Source organism: Podarcis vaucheri, assembly GCF_965113315.1.
Source record: "Podarcis vaucheri genome assembly, chromosome: 1".
NCBI classification, from domain to species: domain Eukaryota; kingdom Metazoa; phylum Chordata; class Lepidosauria; order Squamata; family Lacertidae; genus Podarcis; species Podarcis vaucheri.
In genome coordinates, this window is record NC_138759.1 from 88977496 (window position 1) to 89002075 (window position 24580).

The window sequence follows — 24580 nt, forward strand, 5'->3', positions numbered from 1 at the left end:
ATGGGAGTTTTAGTTGAGTAACATCGGAAGGCCCAAAGGGTACCCACCTGTGCTTTAGGGCAAGAGTCTAGAAAAAACTCCTAGCTCGCAAACAGATAGGTGAACTACAGGTGGCTGCAGCATAATCTGTTGGAAGCATCTGGCCTTCTCTGTAATCAGGGGTTCTTTAGAAGATTTACTGCAGTTCAAAAGACAGTGAAATGAGCACTATTCATTTCCAGTCTCTAGGTTGGCATTGCTGTGCATTTACACAGCTTCATGTATACCACATGTCTTCATTTCCAGGTCTACACCATCATTTCTCTGCAGCTGCTGATAACTGTGGGCATCATTGCAGTCTTCACCTTTGTGTAAGTTTTTGCTCCAGCTGTCACAGACCAGTAGTGCTTTTCCCTACTGAGAAATGTCCGCAAAATAATGGTGCTCAGCAAAGCAATGTATTTTTTTATTTCCCCTTTGTTCATGTTGAAGCCCAGGACATTTATTTTCAGCTTCCACCAGTAGTATTAACCATGCTGACACCAGAATAGTTAATAGTATTGTTGGAATAATACTGGTTCTATAATTTACTTCTTATTCAATTCCAACCCAGTCTATGGTGATAAGGAAAGAGAACAAACAGTTTAGGGGTATCTTTGGTAGAAAAATAAAAGAGCCATAATTCTCCCTCCAGCAGTTAGTTGTAGCACTATACTAAATGCTTGGAATTATTATTTACTCGAGTTAGAACCACCAGGGAAATAGAAACACCTTTTTACAACCACAGGAAAAAATGGTTCTGACTTTATTCTAGATACTTACTAGAACAGTGGTTCCCAAACTCCCACTTGAAAATTGCTGAGGGTCTTGTCAGGCCACTTAATGATTTCCCCCCTGCTTGTTGTAGCAATTGCAATGCGCTGTGCTAGATGCTGTATGTTTTTAAGTGTGTTTCTATTGCTTATTTTGTTCCTTATATTGTATAACAATTTGCACTCCATAGAATTAGGACTGTAGTACAATGAAATACAATATAAGAAATAAAAGAAGCAATAGAAATACAATTAAAACTAAATATGAATCGTGTCATTAATGTGGAAATACCACAGTCTACCTGAATAAAGCTTGCAGACCACCAGTGACCCTCAGACTACAGTCTGGGAGACCTCTATCCTAGGCCTTGCACTGCAATTGGAGCATGTCCTTAACAGTTGTCTTCTGTTCATGGTCTATTCCTTATGAGGATGACACGGGGGAAATATTAATACGTAGCAGTGAGGATAGAGACTGGAGTATGAAGGGATCATACGGATTTCTTGCAGAAGCAGCATCCTGCTTCCCGTGATAATTAATGTGAGAGAAAATATTTATATTACATAATTTTCACCCTCCACAGTGAACCCGTATCCAGTTTTGTAAGGAGAAATGTTGCTGTTTACTACGTATCTTAGTAAGTATTGGCTTCTCTCCAATATGCTTATAGGGCTGTGCTGTCTGTCTGCTCAGTTAAAAACATAAGAAGAGCCTGCTAGATCAGGCCAATAGCCCATGCAGCCCAGCCTCCTGTTCTCACAGTGGCCAGCCAGAAGCCCATGGGAAACCTGCACAAGAGCATCCCTGTGGTTTTCCAATGGAAGCAGAATGCAGCCACCAGGGCTAGTAGCCTTCAATAGCCTTCATGGAGTTGTTCTGAGCTCTGTGGCACAACTTGGGCTAAATCAGTATTTTCTGTTATCGTGGATCTGGGTGACTATAGATACACCCTTCTTTGGGGATGGGAAAGCCTCTTGTCCAGGGTTCTCCAGAAAGCTGGCAACTCTGCTTGTGGAAGCAGGGATGGAACTTCAGGTTAAATCACCTCATTGCCCGGCCAGGCATTGCAGGCACACAGCTTGCTACCACAGGGTTAAGGGCACACCACTGCATGTTTACAGGCATCACCCAAAGGCCAAGTGTGTATCTGTTGTCACCCTTTGGCATGATTGGTGGGGCAGAAGGTCCATGATCATTAGAAGTCAGCAATGATATCCTGCCTTGGTGCTGATGCTCCTATGTGGTTGCATTTCCCCCTCCATTTCTCATTACTGCTGTTTTGAGTAGTACAGAACTTTGCCATGGAACATGGTGCATAGGAGGAGCATTTGCCTGGAAGTCAGTCGCTTCCAACTCTGTGGGACTTACCCATGTTTACTTGGAAATCAGATTGGGCAGCAAATAGCCTATATCCTGTGAGAAGTGGAACGAGCCTGGAGATAGCTGGGCATCTGTCCCAGGATGTTAAACTTATCACCCTCCTGATGTTGCTGGGCTCCATCTCCCATAAGCCCCAACCACCATGATTGATTGCCAAGGATGATGGGAGTTGTAGTTCAGCAAGATCCAGGGGGTCATAGGTTCCCTGTCCCTGGTCTATCCCACCAACTTCCATGTGCAAGAGAGTAGAGCTCGTAGTAGAAGCAGTGGTGAACAAGCCTAGCTCTGCTAAGATGTGATGTACAGAGAGAAAACCACAGAGACTAAACTCCCCCTGAGGCGTCGGAAGTGGTGCTCAGGAGTGGCACCAGGGCCCTGAGTTCTCCTAAGTCAGCAAATGTCACGTATCAAGGTCCCACACCACAACAATTGAAGCCAAATTAACCACTAAACAGGGTTTAGTGGTTAATATTCAACTCTTGTGCATCTGAAATCCCAGCCTTTTTGTGTCTTTAGGGAGGGATGCAAAGTTCTTGATAGATGCAAGGTCCTCCTATGACTCAAACATCTCACTCTTGTTTCCTTCCCTCAGTGCTGTGTTCTTCGTCACTTACCTGGTGCTGGCATGCTGTGAGGGCCCACGGTGAGTGTTACATTGGATATTCTTGGTGACTGTGGGATGTATAGGTAGGTGAGTGGCTGAATGTGAGGCGGGGTTTTGAAATGAGTAGCAGCTGGGCAACATGGGAAAACTAGGCTGTGCAACAATTTCCCAAACACCGTTTTCTCTCATTACTTGTGGGTGGTTTGGAGCCAGCGATGCAGTGTCTGGAGGGGTGTGCATCCACTTTGAATGAAGCCTGAACCCAGAGGCTGCTTTGGAGTCTAGAGTAGGATTGCAACTCACTTGGCCTCTTTGCTTCTGGTGAAAAATGCCTACAGCTGGGAGGATGTGCTGCAACACTTGGCCCTAGTGACACTGCTTACATATCTCCTTTCTTTTCAATCTCTTCCAGGAGACGCTTCCCATGGAATCTTATCCTTCTGACCATCTTTGTAAGTAGGCAAGTTGTTCATGGGGCTTGGGCAATGGAATTTTCCGTGAATTCCCTCAGTGGTGGTGGTGCATTTTTTTTTTTTTAATTTTAAACATTTTTATTCCACTCTTCTTCCTCACTGCTCAGAGTCATTTACATGGGTCTAGCCCCATGGCACCCTCTCTGTAGCCTTATATGCTAATAAATAAATAAAAATTAAAAAATTGTCCAGTAGCACCTTAGAGACCAACTAAGTTTGTTCTGGGTATAAGCTTTCGTGTGCATATGCACATGAAATCTTATACCCAGAACAAACTTAGTTGGTCTCTAAGGTGCTACTGGACAATTTTTTAATTTTTATTATTTATTTCGTCTGTGTCAGACCAACATGGCTACCTACCTGAATCCTTACATGCATTTTAGACTGAGGGATTGTTTTGAGTCAAGGTCTTACTCACTGAGCTTCAAGGCTATGTTTGGATTTGAGCACAGATCCTAGTGTGATGCCAGTGTACACAGTCCTGGGATGGACTATATGGCGTAGATACGATGGGTTTTTGATGGAAACTTTTAAAAAAATAAAAATTCCAGAAAAACCAGAGCGCTGAGGGATACTAAATTATCTATGCCTAGTCTTGCTTTATACTCCAGTCAACACCTGAAACTATTTGTATGTAGCTTAACCTGAGCAAAAGGTTAATCAGCTATTTTGCATGTACACCCAGTCTAGATCTGAAGGCTATGTCTAATTATGTACACAAGACTCTTCTGGGGATATCACACCATATTAAATTTTGGAGACTCTTTGTTGCAGCAACTCCAGGCAGTTCAGTCAAAGTTTTATATTTCTCTTGAGGCCCCACTTTGTGAATGTAACAGGTGTCCTCAGGGACTATGTAGTCATGGATTGGCAAAAATGTTATTGTTAAGGGATTAATAATAAAACAATATATTTATATCCCACTCTTCCACCAAAATCAGTACAAATAAAACAACCAGTTTCTAAAGAACTTAGTACAACCAAACACTTAAAAATAAAGGTCAGACAAACTCAAAATAGCAGCAGAGATAAAAGATGTTGCACCTTAAAACTGGCAGCAATCAAATTGTCTAAATACAAGTGCCTTCCATTACTAGTGAAAAAGACACAACGAGGAGGCCTGACAAACAGCTTAGGACCAGGTTACATTAGAGCAGATGTGGCTAACATGCCCCTCCCAGATGTTGCTGGGCTACAGCTCCTCAGTCCAGACCCTTGGCTATTCTGGTTGGGGCTGGCTGGAGTTGGAGTCAAGAAACATCTGGAGGGCCACAGGTTAGCCACACCTGCTCTAAGGCACCCTGGTCTTAAGATGTGTAGGGCTTTGGAGCTACAGTTCCCTCCTTGTCTTACTAGCTTGTGCTATTTCCCAGGACTGTGCTTACTTGATGAGAGCATCTGCAAGAAGAAAGTATGAGAAACAAAAGTTTCACCTGGTTTTCAGACTTGACAAATCCTAATCTGAAGCTATTGCAGAACTGAAGCTCTTTGAGGTTATGGTGATATGCCAGGAAGGCAATGTTCACTTTTACCTTCTATTTTTCTTCTAGACACTGGCCATGGGATTCATGACGGGCACCATTGCTAGGTAAGATAATCATCATCATCATTATCATCGTTAGCTTGCTCTCTAGCAATTAAACTTGAGCTTCTGGTTAGAGGTTACTTTCACAAAGATGACATCCATTCTCACATCTCACAGCTGTGATTTAAATCAGGTACAGGATTCTGAGGACCCTGACGATGCTACACAAACTTCTTGTTCTATCACCTCAAGGAAGCCACTTTGGCCCAAGTATAGTTCTGCTGCTTGTATCACCTGCTGCTGTGTAACTATTTCCAATACCTGAGCCTTATTGGTGTGTCCAGCCTACACCGAAATCATTCATTTAAGTCTCACTCCACACTGAGCATTGCCCATCTAGAAAGGAAGGTTTGTAGGTTCCCTGCCTTGAGGTGTTTGCGGCAGGGAGGTATGATTGCAGTCCTAAGGGTTGAGACTGGTATATATTGGAAAGAAAGCTGTAAGCAGACTTGCTTCTAAATAAATGCATTTAAAACTGAAATGCTAAGTCAAAACAATGTTCTGTCTCTTAATGACTAAACGGTATTAATTCTGCTCTATTGAGACATGTTCAACTTTGCATTTCCTTGCTATTCAGTATGTAACTTGTCCTGAGTTTAGATCTAAATTGTGCACTTAGGATTCAGTGGCAAAAGAGTTATCATAAAGTAAAAAACAAACCCCCCAGACCCTTAGGTAAAAATAATTATTTAACTCTCTATTTCAGCATGTACTCTACAAAGGCTGTTATAATTTGCATGATAATCACAGCTATTGTGGCCATAATTGTCACCATCTTCTGCTTCCAGACAAAGGTGAGGCTTGCTTCTTCCTTGAAGGTAACATTGGTGTGGTCCAGTGTGGATAAAAATAAATGATTTTTAAAAAAAATAAATTGGATTTTTTAAAATTTTAAATTGGATTTTTAAAATAAAATGCTTTTGCAGGAAAAATCTTTCTAAAGATAGTTTTCTATTTAAGTTAATTATAGTCCAAAGGTTATTCATCAGGATTTGTTTTAAGTTTTTTGTGTGTGCTGAAACTCAGTCTAAGTTTTTTTTTAAAAGTTTAACCACATCAGTTAACAAACATGGATATATATGCTATAATGTTATTGTTTTAGTTAAATAAATTGTTTAAATTGTTATTAAGGAAATGATTATTTTTCTCCTTCCAATAAAGTACAGCAGAAAAGTTGTCCATATATAAACAGTTAACTTATTAAACCTCACAATAATTTTATAATTATCTGTCAATGTATTTCTAATAGTATTACCAAATCAGTAATTTTTGATATAACTATAAAAACTTCTCTGAAAATTTATTATTCCAAAAATGAAACCTTCATTTGGTTGTAAATATTAAGATTATGCCAGCGAGAATGAGTCTTTCTGTGAAAATATGATTTAAATCAAGTCTTACTGACTAGTGATTTAAATCAAATCCACCCTGGTGTGTGTGTCTTCTGTATCATGGAGTTGGTAGAGCAAAGAGGTCTCCTGCAAATTGTGGTATTGTGTAGAGCGGGCTATTTGCTATCTGCATCTTTCCTCCAAAATGTGTCTTGCTGTTGTTGGCAGGTGGATTTCACATCCTGTACCGGCTTGTTCTGTGTGTTGGGCATTGTCGTCATGGTGACTGGGATTATCACAGCCATTGTTCTGGCCTTCAAATACGTAAGTAGCTGACACTGAAAGCTTGTCCTGGGAAGGGATTGGTGATGTAAATGGTAAAATTGTTGCCCTCCAGGTGTGGCTTGAGTTCAACTCCCATCCTCTCTGACCATTGGCCATGCTGTCTGGGGGCTGTGATGGGAATCCAGCAACATCTGGCGGGCACAGGTTCCCTACCCTGCTTTACAGCTACAAGCAATTGGTCACGTGTGTGTGATTTGCATTTGACCACTGCATGCTCCCATCAGTTACCAGCTAATATTGGTACATCACTGCAACTAACCAAGTGTCTGGCTCAGTGATGTGGGGGTTCTGGATAATCAGTGTCCTGCCAACCTTCTTTTTTGAAATGTTCAGTTCACACTCTCCAGTTCCTCCAAATGGGTCCTGACTCTGTACTGATGCTCACATTTCACTCCCAGTCGCTGCTCCTATTTGTGCTCCGTGGACAGGCCTAGAGATGCTGTCAGTGAAGTTTTAATTCAATCAAAACACTCCGCTTGCAGGCCAACGACTCATTTGGTTCTCTTTCCTTGCAGGTCTATTGGCTCCACATGCTGTATGCAGGCATTGGTGCCATTGCCTTCACCCTGGTTAGTAGATATATATAATTTTGTATATATAATTGCTGGTCATTTAGGTTTCTTGCCTGCTCTACATCAATAGGATTCATGGCAGTCAATACTGGTGGGAGAACATAACCTTGCCTGTAGCTTGTGCTATCCCCTGGGGGAGCTGGGGTAGACAGCAACTTACTTGATAGCTTTAAAGGCTTATGGCTGTAAGAACAGAGAGCAAGAAAGAGCCCAGTGCACAGCTTCAATGGGGGCTGTGTGGTGGCTCTCCCTCCCAAACAATATTTAATGTCTTTCTGGTTCATTCTGGTTTGCTGTCATCATAGTGTGATGGGCAGTACTATGGCTGCTACATTTGTGGCTCACCCTCTGCAGCAGTGAAGACTTGGCCTCACCACCTAGATATAATTTTAGTTATCTTGGGTGACTGGGTAGGTTGCTAATTGCAAGTGTCTCAGAGCAGAGGTGTAATAATTAGGACAATGGGTGTGGTTGCAGTATGACAAAGGCAGTATGCGTGTACCAAAATAATGCATGGATTGTGGTAGCTAACTCGGGGAATGAAGAAAATTTTGGTAATTTCTTCAAACTTGTGACTAACTGCTTTCCTCATGGCTTTTGACAGTTTCTTGCCTATGATACCCAGTTGCTGCTGGGCAACAGAAAACACGCCATGAGCCCTGAGGAATATGTCTACGGTGCCCTCAAGATCTACACAGACATAGTCTACATCTTCACCTTCCTCTTGCAGATTGTGGGCAGCAGAGATTAGGAAGCTGAGGCCGTGCCTCTGTGCTAGAACTTTGGCAACCCTCCCTAGAAGTTCAGGGGACCCCTGACTTCGACTTTCTTAATATAATGTTCTGCTGCGTTGCTCTCGCCTCCTCCTAGAATGTATAGACGCTACTAAGGGATTCACATAGTGGACAGAGCTAAAGATAAGATATGATACATTGTATACGCTGTAGATATTGACTCTAATTTGTAAAATGTCGTTTATTTCTCCATTTCCACATGTGGAATCCCCTTTTTGTATCTGATGCCCTGGATACAGGAATCTGTATCACTGCTTTGGAGTGATGTATCCTAGCCCTCTCAACTTATCTCTTATTTGTATTTTTTGTTTGGTTGTTTGTTTTTGGTCAGCTTACTTATCTAAAATGTAGATGGCCCTTCCAGCTAGAAAATCCAAAGATCCAGGGCTCAACTATACAACTGCAAATAAAATTTATATTTTTGAATAAGATCTCCCAGATTGATGTGATGGGGGCAGTGTTATGCTGGTTGAATTTATTATTGTTATTATTATTGTTACAATGTTTATTAACTTTCATTATAAAAAAATGCAAATGTAATAATTACATTCATCAACATGAAATACAAAACAAACATAAGGGAACTAGAAGAGCTTGTGTAGTAAAGTTAGACCACAGCTTGCAGCTGTAATCTCAGAGCCTCTATCTGTATAATCTTTGAGCATTCTTGAAGAACTGCAGATTGGAGACAGGCAAATGTTGTCCCTGTCAAGGAGGAGATCAATTTCCTGAGTCCTCCCTCTAAGCTTCTAATAACTCACACGTAGGCACTGAATGGGTTATCAGGCTTTATTGCCATCTTCTCTGGCGCTGGCGACAGACATCAAATGGCAGTCTAGTCAACGGTGGGGAAAGGATAGTGTTGACAATAGTTGGGTGCTGCTTCAGACAGTAGTTATGTGCACAGTAAATCATACAGCATACACACCCTGTTCTAAAGATTTAAAGGAACCCTATCTATCCCAAAAGCTACTGTAAGCATGACGATTTGCCACAGACTCGTGCTTAAAAAAAAAGTGAGAAAGGGAGGGAAAGGGTGTACCTGTTCTGAAGCAATTGGAACCCAAGTCAGATATTGATAGGGCTGTCCCTTTTGTTACTTATGGTCTCCCCAGATTGGCATGCAATGTTATACTGCAATGGGTGCAACCACTACAGCTTTTCCTGGACTGGGAAATCTTGACCACAGTAGTGCACTCACTGGTGACTTCAAAACTGGATTACTGCAATACACTCTATGTGGGGCTTACCTTGTACTTCCCTTGGAAACTGCAGTTAATGCAGAATATTGCAGCTTTGTTGCTGGCAGGAGTGAGACTCTGAGCATGTAAAACCTTTAGGCAAGAGATATACACTGGTTGCCCATTTGCTTAGCAGGTTGACTCCTCCTTCCGTCTCAGAAGATCTGGGAAACATGGTGTGGTTTCTGAACTAATCTTTTCTGTTATTGTGGGTTTCCTGTTTCCTTTGTGTTTGCATTCTGTTTTTCTCTTCAACTTTGAGGTGCACTTGCAGTCTCAATAAGGCACAAAGGTCTGATCACTCTGACACCACAAAGTCTCATGTATTATACTTCCAGACGACTACAAGCCTACGCACTGTAAGCTGATGTTTGCTGCTTCCCCAATACATTTTTTAATGTCTCTGTAACACTCCCCCAACCATAGAAATACAAATGAAAGAACAGGGGCATGCAGGGTTGGCCCTATCATTAGGCAAAGTGAAGCAACCACTTCAGGTGGCAGGTGCCGGGAGGCAGCCGCCACCACCACCCTTAAGTGTCCCTCTTAACCCTACAGTGATCTTTGGGCTTTCACAACCCTAACGTCCTGCTTCAACCCCATTTAGTGAGTCTATTTGCATGGATTACAACACCAGACTCCATTTATGACTTACCTTAATTGACTTGTCCCTGATGTGCTCAAAAACCAGACGTGTGTCTATCTGCAAGTGTTATGCATTTATGCAGTTTGGAGGAATATTAACCTTGCAATTGCCCAAAGTGTTTATCAGAAGCAGCGTGTTGGTTCAAACAGTAGTGGCTAGTACATGATTCAAGGACAAGGACTGAATCCAGGAGGAAATCTGCTGATGTGGGGCCTTCCAAGACTTCTAGTGCTACTTTTTAGGTGAGCAGGGAATTTCCTCTGACCTCGGTGCTAACATTTCCTCCCTGAGCTCTCGACACAAGGGGAGCTTGCAATAGCTCCAGCTCTCCTCTTGGGGGCACTCCCGCTCCATCCCATAGCCCGTTTCATGCAATAGGGAGGGGACCAAACCTTCCCCCTCCCATCACTTCCTCGTCATTTCTGGTAACTTTTCTCCCATCATTTTCGGGATTTACTTCGAAGAGCCGTAGGTCATTTTTCGGTCTAAAACTTTGGCAACGGGAGACGAGGGTGCCGGAGCTAGGCACACGGGTTAAGGTAAGGATGCTGGGAAATTTGGGGCAAGGGATTGGGTACCCGTGCTCGGTCACATGGCGTAGGGGGTCGCTTCGGTTTGGACGGGCATCGCTCTAGCCAGCGAAAAAGTCTCAGTCTCCAAAGTTCAGGTCTAATTTTAACTCCCACGCTAAGAATCAGGGGCGAGGGTGGAGTCTAATTTGATCTTGAGGGGATCAATAACTTCCAGCACATTTTTGCCTGGAAATAAACCGACTGGCACAAGGACCACCGGCGCCTTGTGTTCGGTTGTGACTTTTCCGACGGGACCTACTAAGGGATAAACGCTACTCTCAAAGCCACATCATCGCACGTGCGAGCAGACCCTCTCGGGTCCAGACAGGCCCAGGACACTTCCAGCTTCAGAGATCCTTAGCCCATAATAACGACAATGCAAAAATATCAAAATAAGGCTCTTAAAAAAAGAGTGAGACGTCATTTGATTAAAAAAAAAACCGGAAGCTTTCCTTTTCTGTGCAAATGCACTAATTATTGAGGTGGAAATGTAGCTTTTGTGCCTTGCAACAGTTGATACTAAGCATGGTGAGCCTGTTCGAATGCTCTTGTTCCATAATGGAGCAGTAATGGTTCTTTACCTGCTCCAACACATTCATGTAAGCCGCTGATTCAGGCAAACTGGCAAAAGTATGCCATGAAATAGTGCTATTAAGAAATAATATTAAGAAATGCCCCAGAGAGTCGTATGTTTGGGTATGTCTTGAAGCCATTTCCTTTGAATTGCAGTGTTTCAAAGTTTATGGAAGATAATTGTTTGAGGAAGATGGCCTTGTCAGTGAGATATTTTGAGGTTTCTTTGATGTAAAGTGCTGCTTGCTGTGAATTGCTGCAGAAAGCAGATCTCCATTACTCAAAATGATCAAGTGGGTGGAGGAACTCTCCCGTATGGATGAAACCATTGCGACTTTGGGGGCTTTTTAGTTTGGAAAAACTGAGTTAGAAGGGACAAGATAGAGTTGTATGAGATTATACATGATGTGGGGAAAGTGGATTGAAAGAAGTTTGTCTCCCCCTCTCCTGATACTGGAACCGGGCTGCAAAACTGAATGCTGGAAGTTTCGAGACAGGTAAAAGAAGGTACGTTCTTCATACAGCATGTAGTCAAAACTATGGGATTCAATCCTACAAGAGGAAGTGATGGCCACCAACCTGGATGGCTTTAAAAGAGGATTAGACAAAGTCATGGAGGGATAAGTATATCAGTGGCAGCTAGATAACACTAGGTAAGTATGCCTCTGAATACCTGTTGCTGGAAATCACCTGTTGTTCCACACACGTGGTTGACCGCCATGAGAACAGGATACAGAACTAGATAGGCACCTGTGTTTCCATGACTTTGATGGGTGTAAAATGCAGTGTCAATTTAAAGCATGTATGTTATTCACATATCGTATTCTTGCAGATACATTTGTACGTTGTATTAATTGTTCTTAGAAACATTGATAGTCTTAAAAACAGTGTTGGGGGACCATTGGGCTTCCCAATATTGCTGAAGGACAACTCCCATCAGCCCCAGTAAGCATGGCCAATGGCCAGGGATGATGGGAGTTATTGTTTAGCAACATCTGAAGGGCTAAAGGTTCCCAACACATTCTCTAAAAGATCTGGAATGTGAATATATAATAAATAGAACTGTCAGGCCCATATCCCCTCTGCCATAGAACCATACGCTGTCAATTTGGCAGATTGACAGAGGCTATTAGGGATCAGCCCAAACAAAAATTTCAAAAAGAATGAGAAAAATATAAAGGATACCTTAAAAAGGAGTGCCCTCAAATTAATACTTGGACTTGTTTCAATTAACTTCTGCAAAATAAATTATGGCCTTTAAATTAAAAAACAGAAAGAAAAAAGTGGTAATAACGAAATAAGGAGACAGTTTACAAAAAATGAAAAGAGAACCATGTTGAGGATGAAGGAAGTTAATTGGAAGAAAAGAAGAACTGAAACATGGTATATATATTGTTAATTTTTTGTTCAAGCTGTCCATCAACCTGTCCAGTAAAGGTAGTGAGGAAATGGGGGGCGGGGAAAAGAACCAAATGCTGTTCCATTTAGCCAGTGTGCTGCTCAGATGTTGGGGGGTGGTAGTGTATTAAGATTACAATAATATAAGTATGTATTCTGAGAATACTTGCATTCAGAAGTGACAGACCCCTAAAGAAAAAAGGGGGCGATGACTAACCAATAGCAGACAGTCCTTCCTCCACTTAACCACAGAGTTTGTTTTGCTCAGGGTTGCGCTTCCTGTGAGAACTCACAGTGTGAGGATTTTTTTAATATATGGAACTGCTTTTAAATGAGCAGGTGATAGTGGTGGCCAGGATTGCTTTTCCCCTCAGTTTAGGTGGCTATATCCACCATATGCCCTTCCTTCAATAGGTCTCATTGAGCAGCAACATTGAGTCATGCCTTAGTGACAGCCAGATCACACTCTTCATGAGGCTATTTTTGAAGAGTTCAGAATCTGGCTGCTGGGAGATGGAGATGGGTTGCAGAGGGTCAGTCCTGAAACAAGTACGGTTAGTTTCAGGGTCCAATTCAGAATGCTCCCTGCACCCCTTTTCATTGTAATGTTCCATTTATTAAAAATATACGCCTCTTTGAAGAAACACTGCAAATCAGGCAGCTAGTGTCGTGATGGATACTTTCTTTTTTTTTAATAAAAGTTTATTGAAGTTTCAGAAATTATATAAAGAAAACAAACAAGACACAGACAAAAAACAAGTATAATTTCGATCCCTTATTTTCTTATACCTTACTTCGCTGACCTCCTCCTACCTCCCCTTTCTGTATTCCAATTTCAAATTATTTATTCAGCAAATCCTTTCCCTTAATTTCATTTAGTTTTTAACCTTTCTTTTCTTTTAACTTAAACATTACTGCTATAAACCACTTAGTTTTTAAACCGTCATCATTCTAACATTCATTAATTTTACAGTATTTCTCAGCCCTTCCTTCAATTTGTTTTTGATAACCTTATCGTCGAACTTATACATCAGTTCTTATTCTTAAAACATTTTTTCTAAGATCGACCAAGATTCCTTTCCACAAATTTCCCAATTTATATAACAATAACAAACGAAGTAAAAAACGAAATAAATTGTAATTATGAACCCTTTGGATTCCCAAACTCCACCCCCCCCTTTCCCGGTTTCAGCCCCCAACAATGTCCATCAGTCTTAATCTACTATCAGCCTGGAGATCTCACCGTGATGAATACTTTCAGCTATGTCAGGTGTGGGGAACTTTTGGCTCTCCAGATATTGCTGAACCACAACTCCCATCAGCCCCAGCAAGCATGGTCAATAGCCAGGGATGATGGGCATTGTCGTTCAGCAACATCATCTAGAGGGATAAAGGTTCTCCACGCCCAAGCTATGTCATGGAGTGCAGACACCTTTCCTCCATGGGCATAGAAGACAAGGCAACAGGCTATGGGGAAAGAACAGGAGTTTGAACCTACAGATAGGCTACCTCAGAGACCATTTCTTTTATGCATAGGCCAGTTCTTAAGAACGTGCTTTGCAGCTCCAGCTGAGCAGAAGTAGGTGGCAGCCCCTTGTCCAAATTCCTACCACCAGGAACTCATTCATTATAGAAACTCCCTCATCTTTGTTCTTTATGGTCCTGCCTTTGCAGCCTCCTGAAGGCCAGCCTCTCTGGAAATAAGCAGTCGCTCTGGCAGTGTTAGAAACTCAAATGGCTCTTTAAACCAGGGCTACACTTGCCAAAACAGAATGCCTAGTTGTCATTTGGGTCCCAGACGGCTTGGAAGATGTATTTTTCAATATGACATTTTGGTTTCCGAAATTCAAATATAATGGATAGAATTCTACAGAATGTGATGCTCGTGGGTGAAAACAGTCAAGATCCAAGGATCCCTTAGGCATGCAGCTCCAGATGGTGGAGACATCAGACACCATCCTGGCACCTGGGCATCTTCACTTGGTTGCAAGTGGCTGATAGCCAGGAGCAAAATTCCCCTGGTACCTGGTGAATTTTGAACGCTGCACTCTGGATCCAACACCTTTTTCCCTTACGGTTTATGCTTGGCACATCTTGCTGGTCTCCTTTGGCCTGTTATGTACAGAACCAGTGGTTCAGAGAAGGGGTGCTGCCTCAGGGATGGGCATGTTGTATTTTGCACCCTGTATTTTATGTTTGTTTTCACTCTCCAAGTGATAATGAGGATTTACCTCCTTGGTTTTTTCCAGGTGCTGTGCTAAGCCTCCCTGAGACATCATGGCAGAGCAGAGTCCACCTCCCTATGATGGCAAGAAAGCTGGAGCTGCAGGTGCGAGAGCATACTTCGACTCACTTGGTTAAAAGCAGAGATTCTGCAAGAAAGGTGGCAGAAGGTTGAGGGGCGAGAATATTGCGAATTGCTGGGGACAGGAGAATCTCCACAAACAGGGAGGAAAGTTGAGAGCTGGTATGAGGAGAGGCGCCAGGTACTAGGCAAGCCAAGAACCAAAATAGATGGGATGTTAAATGCATAGGTAATATATTTCTTAAACTACAAACCGTAGCCACTGGTGGGGGCTACCAACAACTATTGGGATTGCAGTGGGTATTGATGGATAATATAGTGCCATGTTAAAGGTCCTGTTGAACCACTGTTTGAATTCTACTTCATGCTAAGTGTGGAAAAACAATGCTTCAGCAGCGTCTATGGGCCCTAGGGTGGAATCTGTACCATCCAGATCTTGTGGCTTTGAAATTTACACTAACAAATGTTGCTGTTTGTCATCAGATACAACAGATTTGGAGTGTCTCGTAGAGGAAGATGGGGGTTTTCATATTGATTATTGGGTTGACAAGAATGTCCGGCAAACTTTCATTCGCAAGGTAAGTCTGAAGGCACTTTGGGGAAGAGGGAGAGGGAGAGGGCATATATGATAGGGTCAAGGTGCTCTAGTACATAGTTCAGCAACAGTCACCATTCGTGAATTTGTGAATCTGATCTTGCTGCTGGGCTATCTTGGCATCTGTAGATTGCAACATGCTTGTTTGCATTTATATATGTATGCAGATGCTCACATCTTGTTTGTCTTCATGGCCAGGTCTACAGCATCATCACCCTTCAGCTGTTGGTGACTGTGGGCATCGTTGCACTCTTCACTTTTTCGTAAGTTTTCTGGTGCTCTGCTAGAACTCTGGAGGGGTTCTGGAACGCTAAAGGTAGGGGTTATCAGAATCAACCAGTTGTCCCCCCCCCATTCTGACGTCTGGTTAGTTCTGTTCCCATTTAGCTCCATTTGGAAATTCAGATTCTAGATTGTAGCAGATGGAATTCTGTACCTGTGCCATTTCCCTAAAATCAGGAAAAAAAGTATTTTATGTTGATTTGGTGTTTTTTAATTTATTTTTTAATCTGTCCTGCAATTTTAAAGTGGTGAAATTGTTCAAATATCTGCCTCTCTGTCATTTGGGCTTGTTTTGTAGAACTTATTTCTAGATGGGAAAGGATACTTTATTTTGTGACCTTGGCTTTTCTCAAAATCTTTAATAAAGAGATATTTGAATGGGTTCTCCCCCCCTTTTCTTTTTGCCCATTAAAAAAAAAACATGCAAAATTATGCCATGAAAGAATTGCACCAGTGCATCGTTTCTCCATTGTTATAATTTTGGCAAAATGCTCTTCCAAAATCCAGCTGGACTCTGCCTGCCATGTTCTGATCCAGAAACTATTCTGGCAGTACAGAACTGCAAGAATCAGGGCAGGTATCTCATCTTGTGCTCTCTTCCTTCTCCACAGACACCCTGTGAGCCATTATGTGCAAAGGAATATTGCCCTGTACTATGTATCTTAGTAAGTATCACTCCCTTTACAGAAGCAGAGCCAAATTCCGCTCTTGACCTGTTGCCAAGACAGATTGCTCTACTGGCCAGCCAAGCTGCTTCATGTCAGATTCTCTCACCCTGTCTCTCCTGTAACTTCCATCACTACCATTTCATAACAGCACAATGGCTGTGTTGTGCAGGGGGCCTCTGGGGAATAAGTTGCACGTGGTATCCTTCCCTAGAGGAAACCTGCCTTCTTCATCCATAGTTTCCTGATGAAACATTGACATCTGATTTTACTGGTAATTTTAATGCACTTTTTATATTTTATGTAAAATGCTGTTGATGTTTAGAAAGTATATAAATTCTATTAAATTAAATAACAAACATGCATAGTCAATTGATGGGAGGGATATTATTTTTGTATGGAGGCTATCTCCCTTCATGGTTCAAGAAGGGCTTGAGGGACCTCCTACATTTGGAAAGCTGTTTATTTATTAGAGTTGCCAGCTAGTTTTAAATAAGTCATCTCTCTCTCTCTCTTTCATCCCTAGTGCTGTATTCTTGATCTGCTACCTTGTGCTGGCCTTGTGGAGAAGCATCCAGTACGTATCTGTTGATGAGATTTGTGATCACACAAAAAACAGAGTTTCAACATTTGCTGGGACTCATAGGGAGGGGACAATGACAGAAGATGGACTTGTCAAAGGAGTTGGCATTTTGACAATGGCTTTGGATATAAATTGCCTTGGCCAGCTCTCTGGGTACAGTGGCTTCACTTATGTCCATAGGGCCAGTTCAGAGAGAGAACTACAGGCTGACTCAGTTCCCTGTCAGTTGTGCTGTGGGGTACTACAGGGAACTTGTATTTTCCCCAAGTTAACATCTCCATAAAGCCGCTGGGAGCAGCCATTAGGACAGGGGTCAGTAAACTTTTTCAGCAGGGGGCCGGTCCACTGTCCCTCAGACCTTGTGGGGGGCCGGACTACATTTTTTTGGGGGGGGGGAATGAACGAATTCCTATGCCCCACAAATAATCCAGAGATGCATTTTAAATAAAAGCCCACATTCTACTCATGTAAAAATACCAGGCAGGCCCCACAAATAACCCAGAGATGCATTTTAAATAAAAGCACATATTCTACTCATGTAAAAACACGCTGATTCCCAGACTGTCCGCAGGCCAGATTTAGAAGGTGATTGGGCTGGATCCAGCCCCCGGGCCTTAGTTTGCCTACCCATGCATTAGGAGATTTGAAGTGCAGTGTCATCAGTATGTTGAATTCTCTCAGAAGGCTCCTTTTCTTGAGGTGAGACCGCCTGCACGTACTCTCTGACTCTCTTGCTGGTGTCTTTCAGGAGGCGCTTCCCATGGAACATAATCCTCATGACTATCTTTGTAAGTACAGTTTTTTGTGTGGTTTGCATTGGAATGACGCAAAATCTCTATTGGGGGGAGATGGTGGAAGAAGGGTCTAAGATGAAGTGTAGGGCAATGCATTTGACTCGCCACAAATTTTCAAGCAAAATAAATTGTCCAAATTGGTTTAGTATGTAAAAAATAAATACTTGCAATTCTATCCCCTTTTCATAAATTCAGAACACCTTTGTATATCAAATATTGGGATCAACTAACTAGCCTTGCTAGTGGAAGTGGGCTTTCCCCCTTTTCTTCTCCCCATACCCCCAAAATTGACTTTGTGTGTGTGTGTGTGAGAGAGAGAGAGAGAGAAGACACAGAAAAGTATGTAGGGAAAAGTGGGGTGGGGGGTGGGTTGTTCCATCTGGTGAGGTGAAAAGCTTGTGCTGACTGGATGATTGCCTTAGTGCAAGAAAAAGGGCCAGCACAGAGTAGCAGATAAAGTATTTCTGATATGTAAATAATGGAAGAAGCCGAAACTATTTGTCCTGATGTGTAACTAGGGGGTCCCAGGATGCTGTAGGACAGAATGGGGGAACCTGTGACCCTCCAGATGTTGTTGGACTCCAACTCCCATATGTCCCAGCCATGATAGTCAGTGGCCACAGATTACGGAATCTGTTAGATCTGGAAGGCCACATGTTCACCATCTCTAGTGTAGATGGTGCTCTGTTAATTTTTTTGTTTTTGTTTTCTGATTTTCCCTAGACCATGTCCACGGCATTCATGACTGGCACAATCGCAAGGTACTGTGCAAAGTGGTAAATGGAAGTGATACAGTAGAGGCCTACACAGTGGGAAGCTGTTTCTGAGCTAGATTTAGAAAATGTCTCCAAATAGGTCATATCCCCAGACACTACTGCACATCCCTTTTCACCCCTCTGCATGGAACTCATTTCTATGGTTGTGGCTGCAAAAAATAAAAAAATAATAAAAATTGCATAGCAAAAGTGTGGAAATAATTTAACATCCTGACAGAATGTGAAAAGTTCAGCAGGTGGAAAGTACAGGAGGTAGTAGAGAGGGAAACAATATCCAATAATGCAAAATTAAGTCTGCGGTCCTAAACAAACCTAGAATTATGGGTGCTTGGAGCTGAACTGACCAAAGGTCATCTACTCCAACTTCCTGCTGATGCAGGCAGTCTGCTGCCACAGTTTCCCTGGGAGATGGCTGTCCAGCCTCTCCTTAAAAAAAACCCAACAACCCCCCCTTACTAGATTCTTTAATTGCTACTGGGGAAATTCCACTGAACATAGTGGAGCTTATTTCTGAGTAACCATCCCTAGGATTGCACTGTGAGAGAAGCAAACAATCAAGCAGATTCTTGATAAAATAAATGGTGTTCCTTCTTGGTGAAAATATATGAGCATGTATACTGTCACGTTTTTGATAATGCAGTTTTGGAAGTGGCGTTGTTTTTGGCTATTAGAGGATATATTCAACGCTGCAGCTCTGCTGGCACAATGGACTTTGTTGTGTGCCACAGAGCTGCTTCCTCTCCTGTCCCCTCCAGCCCCCTGCATGCCCTCAAAATCAGCTCTGGAGCATTGGGGGATCCTGTGGAGCACATTTTGTAGGTGCACAGGGTGAGGAGAGGAAGCAGAAGGGTCTTGGCTCAATGATAGAGCACCTGTTCACTCCCAGCTTCAATTCTTAGGGCTGAGAGAAACCTGCCTGAAACCTTTGAGAGCTGCTGCCAGTCAGTGTAGGCATAACTGAGCTGGATGAACTGAAAGTTGACTTGGCATAATGCAGCTTCCTATTTTCCTATGTTTACACCAGCAAAATCATGTGGCTGGAGCATAGGATACAACCCCTCAAGTTTGAAAAGTACATTGTGCCTAATTTTATTGTTGTTGTCGCTCCTACATTATAATAAAATTATTTTAACAACAAAAATGTATGATTGTTATTTTTTACCTTTTTGTTACCAGCGTGTATGAGACCAAGACTGTAGTCATTGCCATGATCATCACAGCAGTTGTAACCATCACTGTCACTGTTTTCTCCTTTCAGACAAAGGTGAGAAAGCCCGTTTTCCCAGTACAGTTAGCAGGCTTAGGAAGGGTGATTGCCCTGTGGTGGAAATGGTGACTTAGCTAAACATGTTTGGATCCCACCCTTACAATACAAGGCCCTTGTCATAAACAAGAAATTCCTTGTCATGGTGTTATGTACCTGTCATTACAATATGCAGCCCTCCATTTCATGAGTTAGGCTAGACAGCCACCCTTCTCTTTTGTATGCTCCCATGAGCTGATCTTTCGGGGGGGGGAGGGGGGGAGGACACCATAGATATAATAATGCAGGCTAATGGCTGCAATTGTGACTACCCCTCCATTTAAAAATGGTATATGCAGGTAGAAAACTGGTTCCAGCCTGGCGAGCTCTAAACTAGAGGCCTTCCTTTTCCTCACACACTGGATTTCCATGCATAGGAACATGGAAACGCTCAATACAAAGTACTTTTCTCCCAGGGTGCTTATGTGGTTCTTGCTTTTTGCCGTAAACTTTCACATCAGCTGTATATTGTGGACCCTCTTTGTGTGTAGTTTCAGAACTACACAGGCAATATTTTATCTCATTAAAATAAATTGATTTTAAAAACCTGGTTACATGGTTGGGTGGGGGCAGAAAGGGATGGAGGAGAGAGTGTTGTTGTTCTCGGTTCCTTCTTTTGGGCTTCCCATAGGCATCTGGTTGGCCACTGTGAGAAGAGGATGCTGGACTTCTTATGTTCTTAAGTCCCCCCCCCCGGCACCTGAGAGCAATGTGTATGTAACACACCATGTGTATGTAACACACTAAAATCAGAAAAGAATTACTTTCTCTTGCTTTCCTGTCCGTTGTGCTGGGGGAAAAAAAAAAGCCCCCACAGTTCCTCTGTATACTGATTTTAGAGAAACTCCATCATACCTAGTGGGGCTTCTGAACAGACCTGCAGAGGATTGGGAATTCTAATCTGAGGTAGCCATGGCGAAAGTGGAAAGTGGAGTTTTTATTTCAGGTTAGCTAATCCAGGACACTGTTGTCTTTGGCTCTGCCCACCTCTTGCCCTCAGTACAAAAAATGGTTGCCCACCCCTGACGCAGGACTTCATAACTGAATACGTTTGGCCAGTAATATTTCCAGAGGTAATAAGGTATTTTTGTCACTTCCTCCGTTGACAGGTGGATCTCACAACCTGTCGTGGTTTCTTCTGTATCATGGCCATTGTCTTCATGGTGACTGGCATTGCCACTGCCATTGTCCTGAGCTGCAAATACGTAAGTGGCTGGGGAACTTGCTAGCCTATGGGATCAGCAGTACCACAAAGCTTCCAGTGGCAAAGCAATCCCAGCTGGTGTGTGTGTGTGTGTGTGTGTGTGTGTGTGTGTTCAGTAGGGGCTGCTGCATTGTTTCAGGAGGCTTTGAGCAATGGCTGCCCTTTCCCAACCTCTCGCTTTCCTTAAAGAGTTCATTCCCTTCCTTTGGACCAAGGCCTGTTTAGAAGTTCAGCTTTATTCCCTTGGCCTGCTGCAGTAAGCATCCCTTCAGTACACAATATGTTCTCCATGGGAATATTTTTGTTTTTAAAATGTACATCTATTTCTGTTAAGTCACCTTAGATCATTTTGAGAAACAGCGACTCATAAACATAAATAAATAAATACATATCGGCAGGTCTCTCGCTAGGTGACTACTTAACCTTTTTCATGCAGAGATGTAGAAATTCATTAGTTGACACTCTTTTTCTCTTCTTGCAGATGTACTGGCTCGACTTACTTTTTGCAGCCATTTCTGCTGTAGTCTTCACCCTGGTTAGTAGAGATTTACTGTTGATTGCATGAATAGAGGTACCCCTTTTCCTGAGACAATATACGTGCAGCATTTTGAATATTCTGGGTGTGCTGTGTTAATTCTGATAGGCAACAACTCAAGAGTTTCCTGTTTCGCCACCACCTCTTTGAGGCGGAGACCCTGCAAGAATCTTCTGGCTGTCCCAGGCTAGCAGCATAACAGGCAAATGAAGCTAGAGGGGCACAAAAACAAGGAAAGGCTTTGGAGAGTGGATTTTGTCTAGCATCTTTAGATTTCTAGCAAAATTTATTTATTGCTTACGTTTCTACCTTGCTCCTCAGCCAAAAGACAAGTACGGCTGACAGTACTACTGTATGCAATGTAGCTTCATAGCAAATAGATGTGGGCTAAACCCAATGGCAGCTGCGTTGAGGAGGTTGGTATCAATTTTGTGGGAAGATGCTGGAACATTAAGATCCTTGGCTTTGTAGCTTTCACTATGTCTGCAGACACCAATGAAACAGGAATGCTTAACTGCAGCTGCAAATTACTTTGAATTGGTTTGGGCCTGTCAGTATTTTCATCCCTCCCATTGCAAAGATCACCAGATCATGTTTGTTTTACTTTCTGTCTCAGAGAAAGGAGGGGGCGGAAACCACTCTTCCAGACTTCCGTCCCCAGCACTGTACTGGTTTTTCTTTGATCTGTCTAAAGACTAGGTGGCAGTATGAGAGAGCTGACTCTCTCGTGCATGTCCGTTATGTTCTTTTGTTTTGTTTAACCAGTAGTAACAAAGTTAGGTATGCAACAAAACCTCCACTGTTTCGCTTCCATTACTCTGCTGCATTTGAGGTGCTCACAATAGCAGATGTGAGTCCACTGCACCAGGATCTGTTTCGGAGGAATGCTGTGCTCTGCTGTTCCTGCGATCAGAGGGTTGGTGAAGGTGCTCCCAACCCCCAGCCCATGCAGCTGCTGAAGATATGGGCTTTAAAGGGTGTATGGACAGGACCTTGCTGCATTGCAATAGGCTTAAGAAAAGTTTACAAATCATAGAATCATAGAATCATAGAGTTGGAAGAGACCACAAGGGCCATCGAGTCCAACCCCCTGCCAAGCAGGAAACACCATCAGAGCACTCCTGACATATGGTTGTCAAGCCTCTGCTTAAAGACCTCCAAAGTAGGAGACTCCACCACACTCCTTGGCAGCAAATTCCACTGTCGAACAGCTCTTACTGTCAGGAAGTTCTTCCGAATGTTTAGGTGGAATCTTCTTTCTTGTAGTTTGGATCCATTGCTCCGTGTCCGCTTCTCTGGAGCAGCAGAAAACAACCTTTCTCCCTCCTCTATGTGACATCCTTTTATATATTTGAACATAGCTATCATATCACCCCTTAACCTCCTCTTCTCCAGGCTAAACATGCCCAGCTCCCTTAGCCGTTCCTCATAAGGCATCGTTTCCAGGCCTTTGACCATTTTGGTTGCCCTCCTCTGGACACGTTCCAGTTTGTCAGTGTCCTTCTTGAATTGTGGGAAACTCTGGACCAAACTAAATGCAGCATTTTTCATTTAGTTTGGTCCCACATAGCTGCCCCCCACACTTTAATCAATAGCTGGTGTGGGGAGGGGGAAATCAGAGGGACCATGGCAGCCCCAGCCCAATACATTTTGGCGCCTGAGGAAAACCACAAAATGGTTCCCTAGCCAGGGAAGAAGCAGTGAGTGGAGATTTACATCAGGAACAGGGAGGGAGCAGGAAATTAAATCAACCTTACCCAATGGTTGAGGTGGGAATCAAAGGCTGTTGATGGGGAAAGAAGGAAGCTTTAAAGATAGACCGTTCATTGAATGATGTGGCTAAATGCTGCTTTGTGATTCCTTACAGTTCCTTGCTTACGATACTCAGCTGCTGCTGGGGAACAGGGAATACGCCATCAGTCCTGAGGATTACATTTATGGAGCCATCCAGATCTACGTAGATGTCATCTACATCTTCCTCTCCTTCATACGGCTTGTGGGCAGGAATTAGGGACTGTGGGACCTGTACTTAGGGCCAGGACTTTGTCTCAGCATTTGGGCGAAAAGGTTCTTCACCTTTTCCCTCTTCACCAGCACACGAGTCTGCTGTTTGCAAAGATCCTATACTGATGGTACACAAAGTTCATGCATAACCACTCCGCCACTAAGGCATTTTTGTGTGGCCATTAAAATTTTGCATGAAATTTGACTGCATGAAAATGCTCAATTGCAGAGAGTTAGTTGCGCTTAGGTCCTGTTGAAATCCATGAGATGTGTTATAGTCACAATTGATTTAAACCCCGCTGGTTTCAGTGTCATGGGCACAAATTGATTTCCTGGATTGGAGCTGTAATTTTTACATTTTTCTGCAACATATGCAGGCAAGAAATATAGACCTTGCAGTGAAGTTCCGCTCTCTTAGCCGTAACTGCAAATATATATATTTAAAATAAGCCAACTCTCCATTCTTTAGACATATTAGAGAGTACGGCAACTGTCTTAATATAGCACTGTTTGACGTAGTAGGCCAGTGATGGTGAACCTTTTAGAAACAGAGTGCCCAAACTGCAACCCAAAACCCACTTATTTATCACAAAGTGCCAACACGGCAATTTAACCAGTGTATGCAATTTTTCCGTGTGTTTCTTCTTTATGACTGCTGTTGTAATAAATAATCTTTCATAAAAGTTATTGCATTTTATATATATATATGTCTCTGAACACGGCCCTCAGTAAGTGAAAGAGATGGATTCTTTTTCAAGAATAAGACCACATAGTCCCTTTTATTTCTCATAGAACAAATGCCTCCCCTGTAGAGAGCAAGAATGATTAAGGATGAACTCTGCAGGATTGTTAGCCCCCTATCTTACTTGACCCACCTTCAAATTGGCATGAGATACAAAAAATACAAACGCCTCTTTTTTAAAAATGAAATGCACCCAACTATTAATTATGAGAATTAAAACACATGCTCTAAAACCCATGTATGGGGTGGGGGGAAGAACACTGAAAAATTATACTTTTAATCTATGTAATTTAATAATACCATAAATGCAGTATCTGGACAATTAATGGTTTGTGGTACTGACTAGAAACAGCTGTTCCTTTTACTTCATCTCGCAGCTTGCTGGTGTTGCTACGCAATCCTAGTCATTAGGGAAGTTATTGAAATCTGTGAGTGGTGTTTGTGCCAACTGTTACATTACAGTGGAACTAACACCCACTTTTATAG

General features: G+C 42.6%; 2 protein-coding genes across 2 annotated transcripts in view; both read left to right on the top strand.

Annotated features, from left to right (window-relative positions):
* Positions 1-8305, top strand: part of LOC309541137 (protein lifeguard 3-like) — a 35141-nt gene extending 26836 nt beyond the window's left edge. Inside the window, exons 4-12 of the mRNA XM_082238599.1 lie at positions 286-350; positions 1376-1429; positions 2765-2815; positions 3189-3228; positions 4800-4837; positions 5541-5628; positions 6394-6489; positions 7026-7079; positions 7687-8305. Coding sequence (XP_082094725.1) covers positions 286-350; positions 1376-1429; positions 2765-2815; positions 3189-3228; positions 4800-4837; positions 5541-5628; positions 6394-6489; positions 7026-7079; positions 7687-7833 — 633 coding nt within the window. The 3' untranslated portion in view covers positions 7834-8305. The remainder of the gene's footprint in view (positions 1-285; positions 351-1375; positions 1430-2764; positions 2816-3188; positions 3229-4799; positions 4838-5540; positions 5629-6393; positions 6490-7025; positions 7080-7686) is intronic.
* A 1840-nt stretch (positions 8306-10145) lies between these two features.
* LOC309541205 (protein lifeguard 3-like) lies at positions 10146-24035 on the top strand. Its single transcript, XM_082238748.1, has 12 exons — positions 10146-10302; positions 14556-14635; positions 15095-15189; positions 15405-15469; positions 16100-16153; positions 16680-16730; positions 17485-17524; positions 18254-18291; positions 19483-19570; positions 20719-20814; positions 21295-21348; positions 23216-24035. Exons 2-12 carry the CDS (start codon positions 14584-14586, stop codon positions 23357-23359), a joined length of 777 nt encoding a protein of 258 aa, XP_082094874.1. The 5' UTR covers positions 10146-10302; positions 14556-14583; the 3' UTR covers positions 23360-24035.
* The last annotated feature ends 545 nt before the right edge of the window (positions 24036-24580 follow it).